Here is a 20,787-nt window from a genome sequence, read left to right as displayed (position 1 = left end):
CAGGGGCTCTGGCATCTGGAAGACGGCAAGATCAAAATCAACATCTTCAAGTAAGAAGCACACACCTGCTCTGCATTTACACTCCAACAGTTAAGATGAGAGGAAGCTGTTCTTGATCTTCATCGTAGGGAAAGTAGATCCGTATTTATGTCCCTCTTCGTGTGAGTTAGAATCATCAGCTGAAACTATAGTGGGCCGATTTATCTTAACTAGCTTTGCATTTATTTATTTATTCATTCATTTATTTATTCATTTATTTATTTATTTATTTATTTATTTATTTATTTATTTATTTATTTATTTATTTATTTATTTTATGGACATAGCACATTGGACGAACCAGATGTAATGTTTTTAGTGTTATAGCAAAATAAGCTCATTTTCTACACCTGTCCATAGGAGGCTTTTAGAATTAAAACAATACAACATTTACAGACTATATACAATACATTTCATTTTATACATCACCATGTGCGCAGTTCTGTCCTGATTTCAGCCACAGTTTCAAACACCTAATAAAGGTGTTTATTATATAGGGGAAAACCTAAAAAGAAACACCCAAGACACAGAACAGATAGAACCTACAAATTCTAGGAATCAAACACAGGACCGAGACAAGAGGGATATCCACGATGACTACGCCATCATGCTACTGGTTCTGACCTTCTATGACCCTGATGACCCTGATGACCCTGATGACCCCGATGACCCTGATGCAAAGTGATGGATCAGAATGCAGTTGATATTTGAATATTGACTTCTATGTTGAGACACAGTACTATGTTCGTTTGCTCTGGATCCTCTGCTCCATCCGACCTTCTCCTTTACACCTTCTTTCTCAGAATAATAAATGCAGACTTCAGTACGGCCACAGTCCTCATCTCGTTTGGGGCAGTCCTGGGAAAGACCAGTCCAGTGCAGCTCCTCATCATGACCATCCTGGAGATCACCATCTTTGGCATTAACGAGCACCTGGTGGCCAACGTTTTGAAGGTCAGTGGTCACACAACCGCCTAAACTTGTAAGTGATCAATTGATGACCTCCGAGCTTAGCCATGTGACAGGAAATTTCCTGGCTTTTCGTTGCTAGATAGCTCTCCATCCCCTTCTTGTAGGTCCTTCGGGGGTTTAGAATGTCTCTGCCCCAATCAGAAGCTTCGTGCTTTGAACATTGGAATACACTTTTCCTAAAATGACTTACTAAAGCATGATAAAAGGAAAACTTTTCAATTTGAAACTAGATTAAAATTAATTCTCAGGAGCCATTTTCTCTCCCAAGAGAAAGCTAAAACTCAAGTAAAGACTTTGCTGTTTTACCGAGCAATCTCATTTAGTTAATGACTTCACAGGATGAATTTAAATGGTAAATTATGAGTCATTTCAATATTCCCTATATTGTCATGTGAATGTCTTGTGAATTCCTTTTGTCTGTGTAATTTGGTAATATAGCCTACATAATATACAATGATTACCCACTTCCTTCCCATCTGTTCTGTCCTCCTGATGTTTTAACCGACCCAGTTCCATTTGGGGGTCCAAGAGGAAGGACCAGGAAAGAAGAGGGACTAATTTGTATCTGTTTTATTTTATAAATAAACCACAATTGGTAAAAGTTTCATTCATTTCCAGAAAAAGGCTCAATGTCATGTTCTCTTCAGATTAACTAACTATTTTAATTTTTTTGTTCACTTTCTTAAGTGGGAATAACTTGTACTTGGACTAGTAGTAATACTACACACTCATGTTAGGTGTCCATGCTTTGTGGGGACATTGCATTGATTTACATTAATTTCCTGGAGACTGACCTTAACTACCTTGGCTGTTCCCATCCTCATTACTGAGGGTTGGGGGTCATGGATGTCTAGAGCATCTTCCTCCACAATCTTTGTTGCCATGCAAGGTTTTTCCCAAGAGATGTTCTGGTCCAGTCTTGGACGTCATCGCTCCAGTGTTTCTTCACCTCTCATTCTCCTGCCATTGTACATCCCTTCTGAATATGGGTGCAGAGATTCTGGGCTCAGCTGATATGGCAAAACTTTTTTCATTTTCTTACATTTAATATTAGTTGTTGCTCTCGACAATGCTTTGTCTATGATTCACTTTGGGAGAAAAAAGAGTTGGTGGGTACAGAGTCCTCTTCTGACTGGTTTGATCAGCCCTCCACCTGATGAGGTTTACTGCCGTGTGGCGCCTGGATGGAGACAGTCGCCTTTCTGCTTATATCCAACCATAACTACTACTTAACCTACCCTAAGCCCTAACCTTTAACTTAATGAACCCATATCTGCACTTCAAATTCATATTTAAAGACTGATCTCATAGTAATAGGTTCGCTTGAAATGAGTGCAGTCCTCACGTGGACACATCTATTGACATTTTGGCTTTAATGACTTGAATCACTTGTTCTGACAAAAAGGAGTCAAACACAAGGTCTATGATGATATGTGCAATGATATGTGATATGTGTGGTCATACTGTTGTGGCCTATTTATATAAATGATGACATCATGTTGGTTTGGTTTTCAGGCCAACGATGTGGGTGCGTCCATGATCATTCATGCCTTTGGAGCTTACTTTGGGCTGGCCGTGGCTCGAGTGCTGTATCGACCAGGACTCAGGAACGGACACGACAACGACGGCTCCGTCTATCACTCTGACATGTTTGCCATGATCGGTAACACGGTTCAGTTATGTGTTATGTTAACAGTGTCTTGGTTAAAACTAATTTCACTATTAAGTTTAGTTTGCTACTTCATACAATCACTTCACAAAGCATTCATATTTTTATTGAAACATGATTCATCATATTACACCGTACAAAGAACCAAACTTGTTTCCAGGATGTTGAGCTTGATATGGGGCTTGTTACATTTGGAGCATATATATATATATATATATATATATATATATATATATATATATATAGTAGTAGTAGTAGTACTAGTAGTAGTAGTAGTAGTAGTAGTAGTAGTAATAATAATATTATTATTATCATTAATCACTTTTTAGTTTTGTTTTAACAACATAATATTTACAGCTATTAAAAAATATACTAGCGTACAAAGATACCATTGGCGATATATATATATATATATATATATATATATATATATATATATATATATATATATATATATATATATATATAATGTGGATGACCCTGCTCCTCTCCGTCCTCTTCAGGCACTGTGTTCTTGTGGATGTTCTGGCCCAGCTTTAACTCAGCCATTGCAGACCCCGGCTTCACTCAGCTCACCGCGGTCATCAACACCTACCTGTCGCTGGCTGCCTGTGTCCTGTCAGCCTACGCAATGTCCAGCCTGGTGGAGCACAAGGGCAAGCTGGACATGGTGAGTCCAAGAGTCCAGGGGGCAGCGCACATCCCAGCAGAGACTCTTCCCTGCAGACCCTACCCCGCAGACCCTACCCCGCAGACCCTTCCCCGCAGACCCTACCCCGCAGACCCTACCCCGCAGACCCTTCCCCGCAGACCCTACCCCGCAGACCCTACCCCGCAGACCCTACCCCGCAGACCCTTCCCCGCAGACCCTACCCCGCAGACCCTTCCCCGCAGACCCTTCCCCGCAGACCCTACCCCGCAGACCCTTCCCCGCAGACCCTACCCCGCAGACCCTACCCCGCAGACCCTACCCCGCAGACCCTTCCCCGCAGACCCTACCCCGCAGACCCTACCCCGCAGACCCTACCCCGCAGACCCTTCCCCGCAGACCCTTCCCCGCAGACCCTACCCCGCAGACCCTTCCCCGCAGACCCTTCCCCGCAGACGCTACCCCGCAGACCCTACCCCGCAGACCCTACCCCGCAGACCCTACCCCGCAGACCCTACCCCGCAGACCCTTCCCCGCAGACCCTACCCCGCAGACCCTTCCCCGCAGACCCTTCCCCGCAGACCCTACCCCGCAGACCCTACCCCGCAGACCCTACCCCGCAGACCCTACCCCGCAGACCCTTCCCCGCAGACCCTACCCCGCAGACCCTACCCCGCAGACCCTTCCCCGCAGACCCTACCCCGCAGACCCTACCCCGCAGACCCTTCCCCGCAGACCCTACCCCGCAGACCCTTCCCCGCAGACCCTACCCCGCAGACCCTACCCCGCAGACCCTACCCCGCAGACCCTTCCCCGCAGACCCTACCCCGCAGACCCTACCCCGCAGACCCTTCCCCGCAGACCCTACCCTGCAGACCCTACCCCGCAGACCCTACCCCGCAGACCCTACCCCGCAGACCCTACCCCGCAGACCCTTCCCCGCAGACCCTACCCCGCAGACCCTACCCCGCAGACCCTACCCCGCAGACCCTACCCCGCAGACACTATCCCGTAGACCCTACCCCGCAGACCCTACCCCGCAGACCCTTCCCCGCAGACCCTTCCCCGCAGACCCTACCCTGCAGACCCTACCCCGCAGACCCTACCCCGCAGACCCTTCCCTGCAGACCGTACCTTGCAGACCCTACCCTGCAGACCCTACCCCGCAGACAGTTCCCCGCAGACCCTACCCTGCAGACCCTACCCCGCAGACCCTACCCCGCAGACCCTACCCCGCAGACACTATCCTGCAGACCCTACCCCGCAGACCCTACCCCGCAGACCCTACCCCGCAGACACTATCCTGCAGACACACATACAACACACACAAAACCTTTTGCTGAAGAAGTGATGTTGTTATGGGTTTACTTCACCTCCATGATCAGTCAAACGCTCTCTTCATGCTGTCTCCTGTAGGTGCACATCCAGAATGCCACACTGGCTGGGGGCGTGGCGGTGGGCACCTGTGCGGACATGAACATTGGGCCGTTTGGGGCCATGCTGATTGGCTTCATCGCAGGAATCATCTCCACACTGGGCTTCAAGTTCCTCACTGTGAGTGCACATTCACTGCACCAGAGGCCAGGCTGCTCTGTTAAATCCAGTTAATGTCTGCGGCTCAAGCTCTCAAATTAAAATGGGTGAAATCCCCCTGTTAGCCATTAAAGAAAACATTTTTTAAAAACTATCATAATTCAAAATGTCTAGCTGATCATACCTGTGCATATAGTGTGTGAAATCCAAAATTACAGCCGGTAAAATGAGTTGTATATTAAGTGATAAGTAAATAAGTAAACATACAGCATCTCCCTTCCACTGTACTTCTCTCGTCTCCAGCCTGTTCTTGCATCCAACTTGGGAATCCAGGACACCTGTGGGGTCCACAACCTGCACGGGCTGCCCGGGGTGCTGGGTGGACTGTCCGGGATTGTAGCTGTGTCGCTGGGCAAGAAGGAAGGGTGAGCCCCCTCTACATGACTATAGAAACTTAAGTGTAGGAGTACAAAACCATATTTAGTGCTGAGTTTTTCTGTACTTTTTCCCCCCATCTGTTTTAGGGGCAGTGCGGCCATGCAGGCAGCAGCGCTGGCCTCATCCCTGGGCTTCGCTCTAGTGGGTGGGGCAATCACAGGTGAGTCATGTCACAGTTAAAGTGGGACTAAACCATCAAATCCCATCTACAGCCACAGTCCAAACAACCTGTTTAATGTGCAGTGCCTCGAGGACAAAATGGGAGAGTGAGGAAATACAATTGCATTTTTTGCAATTATATGTCACCGGCCTCTTAAAATGCAATGGTGGTTTAAACATAGTTGGAAGCACACGCAGTTCTTCACAGTTTTAAACCACAAAGCTGCAAATGTTTTACCTGCATCCGTAGAAAATGCTATTAATACACAATGTTCACATTATAGTTACACAAGAAAGTTGATATAGTGTTTAGTCCTACTTTACATTGTGTTTAGTCCTATAGATAACTCCAATACTAACATGTAATTATTTAAAAAAAAATAAAGTGTTTGTGTGCACACTCCAGGTCTAATCATGAAGCTGCCTATCTGGGGACAGCCTCCAGACCAGAACTGCTTTGATGACTCTCTTTACTGGGAGGTAAGAGGTCCAAATACTTCCAATATTAGAATTGTAATAATGATAGAAACAATACTGGCAGTTACATACTACAACATACTACTTATGTACAAAAGTAGAATGAGGGACTAGCCATTTAAGTACAGCAGGGATTTAACGTTAGAATCTCACTAAACCACGTGTAATCATTTTGCAAGTGATAACTTACTTTAGTAGTAGTTTGTAGTACTTAGTTAGTAGTTTACTTTTTTTACCATATAATATGAATATGAATATGAAATATGATGACTGAATGGCTTCTAGTGAGAAAGATTTTTGTAGAAAATGTATGGTTGATCAAATCTAAAATAGTTTTCTCCTTTTTGACACTTTAATTTAATAATAAACCTGTCTTTGGTGTAAAAAGGTATTTTCATAAGCATGTTAGAGTCTGTATAGTCCAGATAACAATTATAACTATTATTAAAATACAATGATAAGTCGATTAATCATGTTTTTTTATTTTGTGTGTGCAGATTCCAGCTGATGAGGAGGATAATGAGGAGAGCTTGGCTCATGCCGACCACTCCAAGAACAAAACTGAAGCCTAAAGGCTCAGACAGTAATGTCATAAAAGTCTGTTACTGATGGCACTTATTTGAACATGAAGTGATGCTATGGGTAAAGTTACCACTACATACACAGAATGTCGAGTTACCAGAAGTAACAAAAATGAGTTGTGTGACTTTTATTCATTCATCACTTGTTACCAAACATTAGTGTTCAGGACTTTTACCACAGGCTATTGTTATCAATGTCCTCAAACTAATCCTTGAAACAACACTAGCCTGTACTTCACTTAATTTTTCTTTCTCTTCACAATTTTTGTATCTAGATTTTCCAAAGTATTTTTTTTCAAAATGGGTCAACTTTGTCTATCTTTGTACATGAACAATCTTTGTATTTTTCTAATTAACCACAAAAATCACAGCTGATAACAATTATTTTTATGCGCTCCCCCCTTATTCTGTTATACATAGCATAAGCATTTGTTAGCATTTAGCACTATGTATTTCCATCTGTTTTTGTATTGGGACATGTGTTTTGCATCTTACCTCACTGGAGCCCGGGTGCTCGGACATGGAGGACTTGGTCTGGGCCAGGATAGTCAAAGATGCTGCAGGACCCTTCATTTCACAGGCTTCCACACTCTGGCAGCTGCAGACTTTTCTACGGATGCACTCAAAAATAATATAGATATCTATTATCTTTTTTTCTCTTGTTACAGTGGCATAACTAGCATCCATGAATTATGTCTTGGTTTCTTCCCCTGTACAGTTTTACTTTTTTACAATGACATGGTCATTTTGAGCCCAGCATCATTGAAGGAACAACTGCAAAACAATTAAATCTACTACATGAGTTAAAGTCATATTTTATCTAATATGTTGATAATCTACAAAATACATGATTATACAGCTGGTGTAATCTGGTCCAAATTTCCTAGCTTTCTTGTTTATTTCCTATGATAATTAAATTAAATTAATCTAGCCTATCCATTAAGATGGTGTCCAAATAATGTTGAGTTAGTTCCTGAGTGTGCACGGGCAGCTCCACTGACCACAAAAAAGCTGAAATAGGTGTTTTTTCAAATGGATTTCCACAGCTAATCCAAACATTTTTCGTTTTATTTTTTGGTTTCTTTTTTCTTTTGTTTTTTACAGGAGGCGTGTGCCGATGTGTGTGGTAGCCTAATACTGTCAATAAATATGTTTTTGTACAATACAGCGCCTCCAATTTATTAAAAAAAAATAGATATAAAAATAATATAGAAATATAGCCGCAAGCGGCAATGATCGGCCCTCGCCACGCCGCCGCCACACCGCCGCCACGCCGCGAGAGGAGGGGGCGCTGACGCGCCCCAATTGTCCTTTTATTACACCTACTGCTGAATCTGTGACGCTATCACATCTTCTCCTTTGTTTTACCATTCAAAAAGCTATTTTATTTTGAATTCTTGGCAAAATGTGCGGCTTTGCCGCACAGACACCGTGACTCTTTGAATAAAAATGTGGATAACTTTTGATGGTCCACCCCTGAAGATGAGTCTCACCAAATTCCAGGTTAATAGGGCTAACGCCCTGGGAGGAGTTTGTGAAAGTCTAAAGTGTATACATGTTCTGGCGATTTCCCCATTGGAATAACATGGGAGGTTTTGGTCATCGCTACGGCAAAACCATAACAATTATGACATGGGTCTCATTGACTTTTTTGATGGGGATGCCAAAATTGAGTTGTGTGTCAAATTTCATAAAATTTCGCAAAACTAAACATTTAACCTCCATATAAAATCTGTAGGGGGCGCTGTGGTGCCAAATTAATTTATTTCACTTCAAGTACGTTTAGCGCAAAGAGTTTAACAACTGATTCTAATTTGACGCAATTCGGACTTTATCTGCGCAAACGGCAGAAATGTTAAATTTGGGAGATTTCTGAAATTTTTGCTACAGTTTGCGGCTTCGTCGCACAGAGACCGTGACAGGTATCAATGTAATTTGAATAACTTTTGATGTCCCACTCCTCAGTAGCATTTTCACCAAATTTCAGCTTTTTAGAGCCAACGCCCTGGGAGGAGTTTGTAAAAGTACAACATTTGGAAAAACTCCTGAGTCATGCATTGCCATTTTTGAACCAATATGGCCGACATTTGGTTGGGTGGACGGCGTTGCCGTAATAATATTTTTTACTTCTCTTGTCACCATCTACCTCTGCGCCAAATTTCATGATTCTACAATCAGATTTTTTTTGGGTCATTTCCTATCTCTCAATGCATTTTTGGTACATTTGGGGGCGCTGACGCGCCAATTTTTTTTATTTTAGAAAAGGGAAATAGCCAGAATGTAGAGAGGCACGATTTTTAGAGGTGTGCAAATTTTTTTGACTTTTCGTCAATGTTCACTGGGTGAAAAATAGGGGGGTTGGTTCCGAGAAGAAAGAAAGAAGAAAGAAAGAATAATATTCCGATGCGAAAACAATGTTTCCCATTTTTCAAATATCATAAACTATACATTTTCGGAAAGCGCTCGCGCTTTCCTACCTCATGGTGTGGGTCCCTGGTCACTGACGGGTACTTTCGTTAATTTTGAGTGGGCTTCGCCCACTTTGTGTTTTTGGCCCTCTATACAGTAATAATGTTCAATTTTTGCATTATATGTTTTTGTACAATACAGCGCCTCCAATTTATTAAAAAAAAATAGATATAAAAATAATATAGAAATATAGCCGCAAGCGGCAATGATCGGCCCTCGCCACGCCGCCGCCACACCGCCGCCACGCCGCGAGAGGAGGGGGCGCTGACGCGCCCCAATTGTCCTTTTATTACACCTACTGCTGAATCTGTGACGCTATCACATCTTCTCCTTTGTTTTACCATTCAAAAAGCTATTTTATTTTGAATTCTTGGCAAAATGTGCGGCTTTGCCGCACAGACACCGTGACTCTTTGAATAAAAATGTGGATAACTTTTGATGGTCCACCCCTGAAGATGAGTCTCACCAAATTCCAGGTTAATAGGGCTAACGCCCTGGGAGGAGTTTGTGAAAGTCTAAAGTGTATACATGTTCTGGCGATTTCCCCATTGGAATAACATGGGAGGTTTTGGTCATCGCTACGGCAAAACCATAACAATTATGACATGGGTCTCATTGACTTTTTTGATGGGGATGCCAAAATTGAGTTGTGTGTCAAATTTCATAAAATTTCGCAAAACTAAACATTTAACCTCCATATAAAATCTGTAGGGGGCGCTGTGGTGCCAAATTAATTTCACTTCAAGTAGGTTTAGGGCAAAGAGTTTAACAACTGATTCTAATTTGACGCAATTCGGACTTTATCTGCGCAAACGGCAGAAATGTTAAATTTGGGAGATTTCTGAAATTTTTGCTACAGTTTGCGGCTTCGTCGCACAGAGACCGTGACAGGTATCAATGTAATTTGAATAACTTTTGATGTCCCACTCCTCAGTAGCATTTTCACCAAATTTCAGCTTTTTAGAGCCAACGCCCTGGGAGGAGTTTGTAAAAGTACAACATTTGGAAAAACTCCTGAGTCATGCATTGCCATTTTTGAACCAATATGGCCGACATTTGGTTGGGTGGACGGCGTTGCCGTAATAATATTTTTTACTTCTCTTGTCACCATCTACCTCTGCGCCAAATTTCATGATTCTACAATCAGATTTTTTTTGGGTCATTTCCTATCTCTCAATGCATTTTTGGTACATTTGGGGGCGCTGACGCGCCAATTTTTTTTATTTTAGAAAAGGGAAATAGCCAGAATGTAGAGAGGCACGATTTTTAGAGGTGTGCAAATTTTTTTGACTTTTCGTCAATGTTCACTGGGTGAAAAATAGGGGGGTTGGTTCCGAGAAGAAAGAAAGAAGAAAGAAAGAATAATATTCCGATGCGAAAACAATGTTTCCCATTTTTCAAATATCATAAACTATACATTTTCGGAAAGCGCTCGCGCTTTCCTACCTCATGGTGTGGGTCCCTGGTCACTGACGGGTACTTTCGTTAATTTTGAGTGGGCTTCGCCCACTTTGTGTTTTTGGCCCTCTATACAGTAATAATGTTCAATTTTTGCATTACATGCTTATATGCACGGAACATGCAAGAGGTGGGGAACGTATTTGTGAGCTACTTAGCGCAAATGAGTGCTTTATAAGGGGATGACGACCGCCAATGTAAAGTGCTCGTTTAGTGCGCACTTTTGCACGGGCTTCGCCCGTTTACAACGGTAATGTTCCATTTTCCTACTAGGAAATATGTCGGTGTAATCCCTCATTCGTCCAGGCGTGTTCCATAGTAGAAAAAGCTTCAGTTGTAGTCATCTGGACTCAGTTTGAAAAAATAGACGTTTCGACTCTCATCCAAGAGTCATTGTCAATAAAAGAATTTAGATCGAGAACTCCGATCCTAAGGAGAATCGCTTGGCCTTTCTTGATTGTTCCACGATCAGAGGAGAGGACGGGAAACTCCAAATAGAAGTATATAGGAAACCTACACACACGGACCAGTATCTGCTCTTTGGCTCCAACCACCCACTACAGCACAAGCTGGGTGTGATCAGAACCTTACAACACAGAGCTCAAGGTGTGCCCACCAGCTCAGAGGGCAAGAAGAAAGAGGAAAAACATGTCCGAAATGCCCTCTCAGCCTGTGGTTACCCCGCTTGGGCTCTCAACAGAGTGAAGAGAACCAAGAAGCAGGACAAAAGGAAAACTGAACAGAGAAGGAAGGGTGTTTCTATCCTTATGTGTCTGGCCTGTCGGAAAAACTGCAGAGAATTTTTAGACAACACGAAGTCCCTGTTTATTTTAAACCAGGAAACACTTTAAGACAAAAACTGGTTCACCCTAAGGACAAGTTGCCGACTCAAAAACAGAGCAATGTAGTTTATTCGATCCAATGCAGTGAAGAAAGCTGTAAAGAACGGTACATAGGTGAGACGAAACAGCCTCTACACAAGAGGCTCTATCAGCACAGAAGAAATACAAGTTCAGGACCTCAGAGCGCCGTGCATCTCCATCTTGAAGCCTCTAATCACTCGTTTGAAGACGGTGATGTGAAGGTTTTAAGCAGGGAGAAAAGATGGTTTGAAAGAGGAGTCAAGGAAGATATTTTTGTTAAAAAAGAAAGACCTTCTTTAAACAGAAATGGAGGGCTAAGATTCAATCTTCCTGGTATCTATAATGGAATACTGAACCACTGGAAAGGTAGAGGACCAGGACCAGGACATTTAGATGCTAATCAGGTACTCAGGGTGGTTGAGCCAGGGTCTCACAAAGACAAAGAGGATTCTAATAGCCCATTAAAATTCTGAATAGGCTAGCTCGGTAGATACAAGGGGGGAGTTTCTGTTGAAACAAACAACTCTTTCTACTTCAGGAAGGCTCCTCCCAATGGGCGGGTCTTACCACAGAACAGTATTAATATCGGAGTTCTCGATCTAAATTCTTTTATTGACAATGACTCTTGGATGAGAGTCGAAACGTCTATTTTTTCAAACTGAGTCCAGATGACTACAACTGAAGCTTTTTCTACCATTTTCCTACTACTAATTAGTATGCACGGGGCGTGCATGAGTGAAGGAGTGCGTTAGTGAGTGTTTGGAAGTGGGCGAGCGCTTCGCTCTCGATTTCGTGCGCACTACGTGCGCACTTTCGCAGCCGTGCTTCGCACAGCCTTACGAGATTAATAGGCCTCTCGCCAGCTTGTGGCGCTCGGGCCTAATTAAATGTTATAATCTAATAATCTGAGCCTATAGGGTGTTTATAAACCCTGATTGCCCACTGAAATATCATATCATGCTGAAATATCTGTCCCGATCTGTCCGCACAATAATGTTTAGTACGAGCGAGGAAGAAAAACGTTTTTGAGTTGTCTCCATCTGGTGGACAATATGGGGACCACAAAAGGACAAAAGACATCCAGCTCCTCCACCTTCATAACCCTGTCTTCTTGTAGGTAATTTTTCTATCTCAATCAATCAATCAATTATTATTTGTACAGCACAGTTCATAAAAAAGTGCTTTGCAATAATAACAATATATTAAAATCACAATACAATATAAATCACAAGACAAAATGATAAATAATTATGTTATGATGTAATTAAAATAAAGTATGATATGAATTATAGATAAAATGCCATAACTCAAAGGCACAGCGAAACAGAACCATTTTATTGAGATTCAAATGCTCACAGCTTCAGGAAGACTTCCAGATTTTAGCTCCATAAAACTGGAATGCTTATTCCCCATGTTTAGTCCTGACTCTGGCACCAGCAGGAGGCCGGTCCATGTTTAGTCCTGACTCTGGCACCAGCAGGAGGCCGGTCCATGTTTAGTCCTGACTCTGGGCACCAGCAGGAGGCCGGTCCATGTTTAGTCCTGACTCTGGCACCAGCAGGAGGCCGGTCCATGTTTAGTCCTGACTCTGGCACCAGCAGGAGGCCGGTCCATGTTTAGTCCTGACTCTGGCACCAGCAGGAGGCCGGTCCATGTTTAGTCCTGACTCTGGCACCAGCAGGAGGCCGGTCCATGTTTAGTCCTGACTCTGGCACCAGCAGGAGGCCGGTCCATGTTTAGTCCTGACTGGCACCAGCAGGAGGCCGGTCCATGTTTAGCCCTGAGGCCGGTCCATGTTTAGTCCTGACTCTGGGCACCAGCAGGAGGCCGGTCCATGTTTAGTCCTGACTCTAGGCACCAGCAGGAGGCCGGTCGATGTTTAGTCCTGACTGGCACCAGCAGGAGGCCGGTCCATGTTAAGTCCTGACTCTGGGCACCAGCAGGAGGCCGGTCCATGTTTAGTCCTGACTCTGGCACCAGCAGGAGGCCGGTCCCTGAGATCCTCAGTGACAAGATGGTTCATGTGACACTAACATGTCCGAGATGTGCTTTGGTGCTAGGCCTGGTACAGAAGCAGAGCTGTTTTATAATATACTAATTATAATTATTGGATGGTTATAATTCAAATTTAATTTGAAGACTCTTTTAGTGAAGTGCCATGCCTTTCTTCTTCAGTCACAGGAAAATGAGATCATTCAGCTGTGACAATCCACAAAGTGTGACTGGTCTCACCTGCGTTTGGTCCATGGAACAAAACCATGCTTTGGTCCCACTTGATTGTGGCCCCTGCGCATTAGACCTACTTTAGGCTAAATGGACTTCAAATTCTAATATGGACTTATTGGAAATACCCAAATCTCCACATTAATGTGAAACCAAAATGATGACTCAGTAGACTTTTATATTCTGGAGAACCAAGGCTTGTAAATCAGTGGTGGATGAGAGGTACATTATACAGTTCATATGTTCCGATTTCTACAGATGGATCAAAAGACCCCATAATAGGATCTACAGGATTTGCATTTGTTGTTCCTTCTTTGCATGTTTTTGTCCAGAGGAGAACAACAAATAACCTGGCAGTTTGATGATGAGATGATGGCAGTTCTAGCAGCCTTACAGTGGTTGGAGAATTCTCTGGTGATGGAGGTGGTCATTTGTTCTGATTAAAGTTCCTCATTAATGGCGATCCAATCTTTCAGGTTCTCGAGTAGACAAGACTTAGTCATAGAAATATACTAAAACTGGCACAGGCTTCACAGAAGAGGCTTCGGGGTCTCTTTTATGTGGATCCCAGCTCACAGGGGGATAAAAGATAATGAAGCAGCAGATACACTGACAAAGCAGGGCACTTTTAACATACCTTTGAGCAGATCAGAGGCCAAGTCACTTATCAAAACCTTTATTATGGCAGAGTGGCAGTCACATTGGGACAGGCCAAACAAAGGGAGGCATCTATACGCACTTCAGAAAACAGTTGGACCAGGGCGGACAATCAGAGGGAGCGCCAAGGAAGAGAGGGCCATCACTCCAATTAGAATAGGACACACCCAGCTAAACAAGTCTGTACATTTAATAAACAAGCATCCAACAGGGCTTTGTGGTCACTGTGGTGAAGAAGAGTCAGTCGAGCATGCCTTCATTCAGTGTAAGTAAGTAAGTATTATCAACAGGGACAGAAGGGTCCCGGCTAAACTCACATCTATGCTGGACCATGAGTCTCACCCTCTGCAGGACACTCTGTCCGCTCTGGAGAGCAGCTTCAGTGACAGACTGATCCACCCTCGCTGTGTGAAGGAAAGGTTTCGCAGGTCTTTCCTTCCTGCTGCTGTCAGACTCTACAACAAACACTGCTAGCCCTGAACACGTGCAATACTGATTAAACCATGTGCAATACCATCATATTCATGTGCAATTACTGTTGTACTCACAAGCAATTAAGGCCATATTCATGTGCATATAACTGATGTAAATAAGAGTGTTTTATTTTGTTTACTTACTGACTCTTAGTATGATTTAGTCTTACGCTAGCTATTTTTACTTTATTTTATTTTATTATTATCCTATCTTTATCTTTATCTTTTATTTTATTTATCTATTTTATTTCATTTTCCCCCCTCCATTCCCTATTAAGATATGAGAGGAGTTTTGTTAATAAGAGTTTTTTGTTTTGTTCATAAGAGTTCTTCTATTAAGAGTGTTTTTTTGAAACTTCCTATAAGTTATCTGTCCTTTCCCTCTGTATCTACTGCGTTGTAACAACGAAATTTCCCCATGTGTGGACAATAAAGGAATATCTTCTCTTATCAATGAGTTTAGAAACCAGGGGCAAATGGAAGTCAGTATTCAAAACATATTCAAATGGGTTAAGCAGAAGACATTCATTCGGTTCTTGAAGGAGTCAGGCCTAATCAATAGAATTTAGTTATTGTGTTTTTTTTTAGTTTTAGTACAAGTTGAAGTAGAAACCTCTGGTTCATATTCCAATACAGTAGGTGGCGTAAATAAACTAAATGTTGAGTGCCATTCGCCATTACAAAAAAAGAAGAAGAAGAAGGTGCAGTTTGCGTGTATTACCCCCAGAGGGCGCTACAGCTCACCTCCTGCCGCGGTGCACGTTGGGATACAACATGTCTGTTGTATTTGTGAGCTTCGTCTTCAGCAGATTTTAACCTCATCCCCCTGTTCTCTGCTCTTCTCCGCACAGGCCCCCGCACAGGGCCCCGCACAGGGCCCCGCACAGGGCCGAGGTGTGTTTGTGTCCCGCGGCCTGTGCGTGGACATGGTGAGTGCCGCCGTGGGACAGGAACAGGACAAACACAGCACTTTAGCTCGTAGCATTAGCCTCAATCTGAGCTAAGATTAGTGATGAACAGCGAGTCTGCGCTGCACAAACGTCACGTGTGACAGTTCCAGTGCCACAAAGACTTAGGGTCAGATCAAACCTGCTGCAGCTTTAGAGGGTCAGATCCAACCTGCTGCAGCTTCAGAGGGTCAGATCCAACCTGCTGCAGCTTCAGAGGGTCAGATCCAACCTGCTGCAGCTTCAGAGGGTCAGATCCAACCTGCTGCAGCTTCAGAGGGTCAGATCCAACCTGCTGCAGCTTTAGAGGGTTAGATCCAACCTGCTGCAGCTTCAGAGGGTCAGATCCAACCTGCTGCAGCTTTAGAGGGTCAGATCCAACCTGCTGCAGCTTCAGAGGGTCAGATCCAACCTGCTGCAGCTTCAGAGGGTCAGATCCAACCTGCTGCAGCTTTAGAGGGTTAGATCCAACCTGCTGCAGCTTCAGAGGGTCAGATCCAACCTGCTGCAGCTTCAGAGGGTCAGATCCAACCTGCTGCAGCTTTAGAGGGTCAGATCCAACCTGCTGCAGCTTCAGAGGGTCAGATCCACCCTGCTGCAGCTTCAGAGGGTCAGATCCAACCTGCTGCAGCTTCAGAGGGTCAGATCCAACCTGCTGCAGCTTTAGAGGGTTAGATCCAACCTGCTGCAGCTTCAGAGGGTCAGATCCAACCTGCTGCAGCTTCAGAGGGTCAGATCCAACCTGCTGCAGCTTTAGAGGGTTAGATCCAACCTGCTGCAGCTTCAGAGGGTCAGATCCAACCTGCTGCAGCTTCAGAGGGTCAGATCCAACCTGCTGCAGCTTTAGAGGGTTAGATCCAACCTGCTGCAGCTTCAGAGGGTCAGATCCAACCTGCTGCAGCTTCAGAGGGTCAGATCCAACCTGCTGCAGCTTTAGAGGGTCAGATCAAACCTGCTGCAGCTTCAGAGGGTCAGATCAGTCTTAGAGGGTCAGATCACACAGTGTGGGCTTCAGTCTGCTTTCTGATTGGACACTCACTTTGAGAACATGATATAAACATAAAAACACATCACTGTAGGTCTGTAATTAAGAGCAAAGGCTATTGAAGGTCAGTATCTGTGGACATGGATAAATAATATGTATAACTGGCTATTGATGGATACAACCACTTTATAACTGTTCATGGGTTTGAACTGATTCCTTCCTGATGTGAAGGACTTTGTCAGGACCTTTCTCCATTCAAAATATGTAATATTTTTGATTTGGGCTGCGCTGGTCCTCATCAGGCCAAATCTATCAAATAAGGAATACATTAGAAGCAGTTTTTTCACTTTTGGTGAAATGAATGAATTGCCAGTTTGTTACAATTGGCTGAAGATTAGTGCGGCTGCTTACTGTGTGTTATTGATGTGAATTGGTCCTGTAGCTCTTTTCGTTCGTTTAGCATGTAGTACGGCTGCTTGTGTTTTTGTATGTGTGGAGATGTTTTGGTGCTGGAGTCAATTCCCCTGAGGATTACTAATTGTGATTTATTTGTTGCAGTCATCTTCTGAGAGGAGGACGTCCACCTCCAGGACTGAGGACGGCAAGACGTCCAAGAGCAGGAGTGAGTTTGTCCTTCTGTCAAACATCACGTCCTACTTCAGCCTGAGCTTTTGAGTTTAGTCAGAATGTGTCTGGTCACTCGTCCAAGTAGCTCCTTCAGTTCTGACCAGGCTCTGTGACGTGTGTCAATATCTGTCCTGAAGGGAGGAGTTTACCGCACTGAAACTGACCCTAGTCGCAGTTATTTGCAGTAAGTCATGTGATATATAACGGTCGCAGATCAGTGTCACATTTTAAAATAAATATAAAATCACAGACGCATGATTCAGCATCGTTCTAAATAGTGTCGTATTTGATTTACAGCGAGCCCAACAAAATATCCTGATTTATTCTGCGTAAAAGCTGCTGATCTCCACAAACACGTTCTCAAATGCAGTGATTGGTTCAGCAGTTTGTCTTCTCTCACATGTGAACGCTCCGGGACACGTTCAGACATCGGGACGCGTTCAGATACCGGGACGCGTTCAAACACCGGGACGCGTTCAAACACCGGGACGCGTTCAAACACCGGGACGCGTTCAGACACCGGGACGCGTTCAGACACCGGGACGCGTTCAGACACCGGGACGCGTTCAGACACCGGGACGCGTTCAGACACCGGGACGCGTTCAGACACCGGGACGCGTTCTGTGATGTGCTTTGTTTTCAGACGGAGAGAAGAGGAAGCGCAGACGCAGCCGCAGCAGATCCTCCTCCTCTTCGTCGTGCAGCTCCTCCTCTTCAGACTCGTCTCACTCGTCCTCCTCGTCCTCGTCCTCCTCACCCTCGTCCAGCAGCAGCAGCAGCAGCAGCAGCAGCCGCAGCAGCAGCTCCAGCAGTCCTGGTCAGTCAGACGCACGAGCTCCGCCACAAACATCATCTATTACAGTCACTCAACTACATAAATATCATAAATATATGATTAAAGATGTTTCCTTTGACTTAAGTAAATGGCATTTTGGCAGAGAACAAAGACTGTTTACACTCACATTAAAGGAACCCAGGATAGAAGTGTAGTTTATGGTAATTAGTAAAGCCAGGGTAAACAAAAGTGTAATTATGGTCATTTTATGGTACAATTTTTAACCCAAACTGTGACCAGGACACATGATATGTACTTTTTTAATATGGAAACAGCTCTGCAAAATGCCTTTATTCACACAACAAACCTATTACCATGTTATTACCGTGCTATAAAGTACTTCACAAATGAACAGTGCATCACGTCTCTCTCCTAGACTCCCGAAGCCAGTCCAAAAAAGAAGTCAAGAAGCGAAAGAAGGAAAAGCAGCATAGAAAGGTAATCCTGTTCAAATATCCGACACGTGTTTGTGACTTCAACGCTCTGAACCTCAATGTGGTTTTGCAGAAGACTAAAAAAGACAAAAAGCATAAACAGAAAAAGGAAAAGAAGTCCAAAGATGAAGAGGCTGGACCTGTGCAAATCTCAAAGGTGTGTCGCAAGATCAACTTTAATAAGCTGTTTTCACCTACCCCCTATCTCCGCCCACATCTTTGTACTTAGCTGTGATTATTAGAACAATTCAGACTCCGAGTGATGCGTATAGAATTCCAATATACCACACAAGCACTTTTCAAAAGTAAATGTACGTGACAATCCTCTGCATGAAGAGGCGGAGCTTATCAGTTCAGCAGTTTTTAACAGGAAGTCAATGTTTCTATTACTAAGCTCTTTTAGATCAATATTGTGAATTACAATGAACAAAATGTATGTTATAGTTCAATACTAAGCACTTAAAGTCATGTACGTGTCCTTTAATAGACGATCCTGATCATGTAATTACTTTATTGTATTATTGTGTAACTGAACCAAGATTATGATTCATGGATCCAGTTATTACATTTACAGGCACATATACTTTATGTATGTGAAGAAACCGCACGTGGTTCTCTAACCTACACAGATGCTTGATATATTGTAGTACCTTTAGGTCTATTATTTACAGTATAATTAATAATAACATACAGATTACCTCGACATCTGCTTGTCTGTCAGTGCACGACACAATAGGCAAATGTACAGATTTGTTGTGAAACGCTTTAGTTTTAGCTTTAAACATTTCGCTGATGGGCTGTATTTTTATTTTTCAAACTATCTTCAAACATAAGATCTAATCATTCACATTCTCTCTTCTAGTATTTGAAAGACAGAACAAAAGGAAGCAAATACAGCATGATCTCAGGGAAGAAGATCAAGCTGAAGGTGAAAAAGTCCAAGAAAGACAAGCAGGTGAGTTTCAGAGTGCTGAGAGCGTCATTATGGAGACGGTGCGGCCTCCTGTGTTATCCTTGTGTTTGTGTCTGCGCAGAGAGACAAGAACCGCGCCGAGCTCCTGGAGTTTTTGAACTCTACCCTGTGACCACCTCTCTGACCTCCTGAGTGACCTCTAAGTGACCTCCAGACAGCAGCACCAGCAGCACATGGAGGCCTCCCACATGTGGCTGCACCAGAGGGTTGTGATATGGACTTATTGGAGAAATGGACTAATGTTTGAGAGGGACGTGTTTCTGGGGCCTCAGACCTGAACGACAGACACATGAGGCTCAATCTAAATCTCTTTATTTTTAAATGTTATTAACAGAATTCTTTGTTGTTGCCCTTTTTTATTTGTTTTATTGCAGTGGTTCTCAAACTTTTCACACGACCTAATAAAAGATTTGGCTTTCACGAGGTTCACCAGATCTAAACCGGGTCTGTAATGGAGTCTAAACTAGGACTAAACATGACCACACTGGTTTTTTAACTGAGCAATTCCCCAAAGACGGGCAAAAATGTGGATAAAAACAATGACTAGAACTGAAGAGGTGTCGACGTACCATCACAGTTTGAGAACCATCCATATATTGTGTGTTAATGGTCTTATTAAAATGAACAAATGATCACTTTAATTTCTAAAGTGGTGATTCTCTTCTTTTGTAAGAGCTTATGCCTCTAAGCTTGAATTTGCTTGTTTATAATTAATCTATGTATACTTTGTGTCTGTGACTAAAGTTTGAGAACCACAAGCTTTAAAGTTTTTGTTTTATTTTGTAATTTTAACTTCAAAGTTTTTGCCAAATTGGCCCCTGTTCAGAGATATTTGAGCCTCGCACTTTTGTTCTGTCAGAGTTTGAATACTGCAGGTTTTTCACTGCTGCTCTGTCAAACAGACACTGACTGGTTGTTTATATCCATAAACATGTGCATTATTCTAATTAGTTTTCATTTGAGTGGAAGTTTTTATTTCTTTTGTATTTGATGGTGTCTCTTAAAGCTGCTCCATGTCACTTTTCTGGTGGAAGGTCTGCCACCTGCTCCTCTCTATGGACATGATTTTACTTTCCTGTCTTCCATTTGTTTGAATTTCAGTCTTTTTCATTGTTAGAAAAGAAATTACCTTGAAAAAAGTCAATTCTTCCTGTTTAAGTTCAATGTCACAGTGGAACATCTCCATGGAGACGAGCGAAGCCTCCGACAGAAGCAGTTTCATAGTGCATCCTTCAAAATAAAGCTTCCATACTGGATACACTGACGCCTACACTGAGAGCTGTAGGTTGAATATGTCATATTTTTGGTACCTTTTTGGTTTCGGAG

At 43.3% G+C, this 20,787-nt stretch overlaps 2 protein-coding genes across 2 annotated transcripts in view; both read left to right on the top strand.

The window, feature by feature from the left end:
* rhag (Rh associated glycoprotein) overlaps window positions 1–6,533 on the top strand; it is a 14,427-nt gene extending 7,894 nt beyond the window's left edge. The window contains exons 2-10 of the mRNA XM_072455028.1: window positions 1–50; window positions 843–993; window positions 2,527–2,674; window positions 3,184–3,350; window positions 4,746–4,883; window positions 5,166–5,287; window positions 5,387–5,460; window positions 5,866–5,939; window positions 6,434–6,533. The exon at window positions 1–50 is cut by the window's left edge and continues 134 nt beyond it. Of these exons, the coding sequence (XP_072311129.1) occupies window positions 1–50; window positions 843–993; window positions 2,527–2,674; window positions 3,184–3,350; window positions 4,746–4,883; window positions 5,166–5,287; window positions 5,387–5,460; window positions 5,866–5,939; window positions 6,434–6,508 (999 nt within the window). The 3' untranslated portion in view covers window positions 6,509–6,533. The remainder of the gene's footprint in view (window positions 51–842; window positions 994–2,526; window positions 2,675–3,183; window positions 3,351–4,745; window positions 4,884–5,165; window positions 5,288–5,386; window positions 5,461–5,865; window positions 5,940–6,433) is intronic.
* Window positions 6,534–15,409: 8,876 nt separating this feature from the next.
* On the top strand, window positions 15,410–20,408 carry LOC140364527 (uncharacterized). Its single transcript, XM_072450705.1, has 7 exons — window positions 15,410–15,589; window positions 17,151–17,214; window positions 17,863–18,036; window positions 18,431–18,492; window positions 18,562–18,645; window positions 19,351–19,443; window positions 19,523–20,408. Exons 1-7 carry the CDS (start codon window positions 15,587–15,589, stop codon window positions 19,571–19,573), a joined length of 531 nt encoding a protein of 176 aa, XP_072306806.1. The 5' UTR covers window positions 15,410–15,586; the 3' UTR covers window positions 19,574–20,408.
* The last annotated feature ends 379 nt before the right edge of the window (window positions 20,409–20,787 follow it).

Source organism: Eucyclogobius newberryi, unplaced genomic scaffold (genome assembly GCF_026437365.1).
Source record: "Eucyclogobius newberryi isolate DKJ021-1_F unplaced genomic scaffold, fEucNew1.0.hap1 SCAF_1, whole genome shotgun sequence".
In the NCBI taxonomy this organism is placed as follows: Eukaryota; Metazoa; Chordata; class Actinopteri; order Gobiiformes; family Gobiidae; genus Eucyclogobius; species Eucyclogobius newberryi.
The sequence above is the reverse complement of the archived record's forward strand: the minus strand, read 5'-3'. Positions and strand labels throughout refer to the sequence as shown.

Bases quoted from the DNA above. Each gene is read 5' to 3' on its own strand.
- LOC140364527 (XM_072450705.1), top strand. The intron at 17,215-17,862 runs GTGAGTTTGTCC...CTTTGTTTTCAG, and splicing joins CAAGACGTCCAAGAGCAGGA to ACGGAGAGAAGAGGAAGCGC. The intron at 18,493-18,561 runs GTAATCCTGTTC...GTGGTTTTGCAG, and splicing joins AGGAAAAGCAGCATAGAAAG to AAGACTAAAAAAGACAAAAA.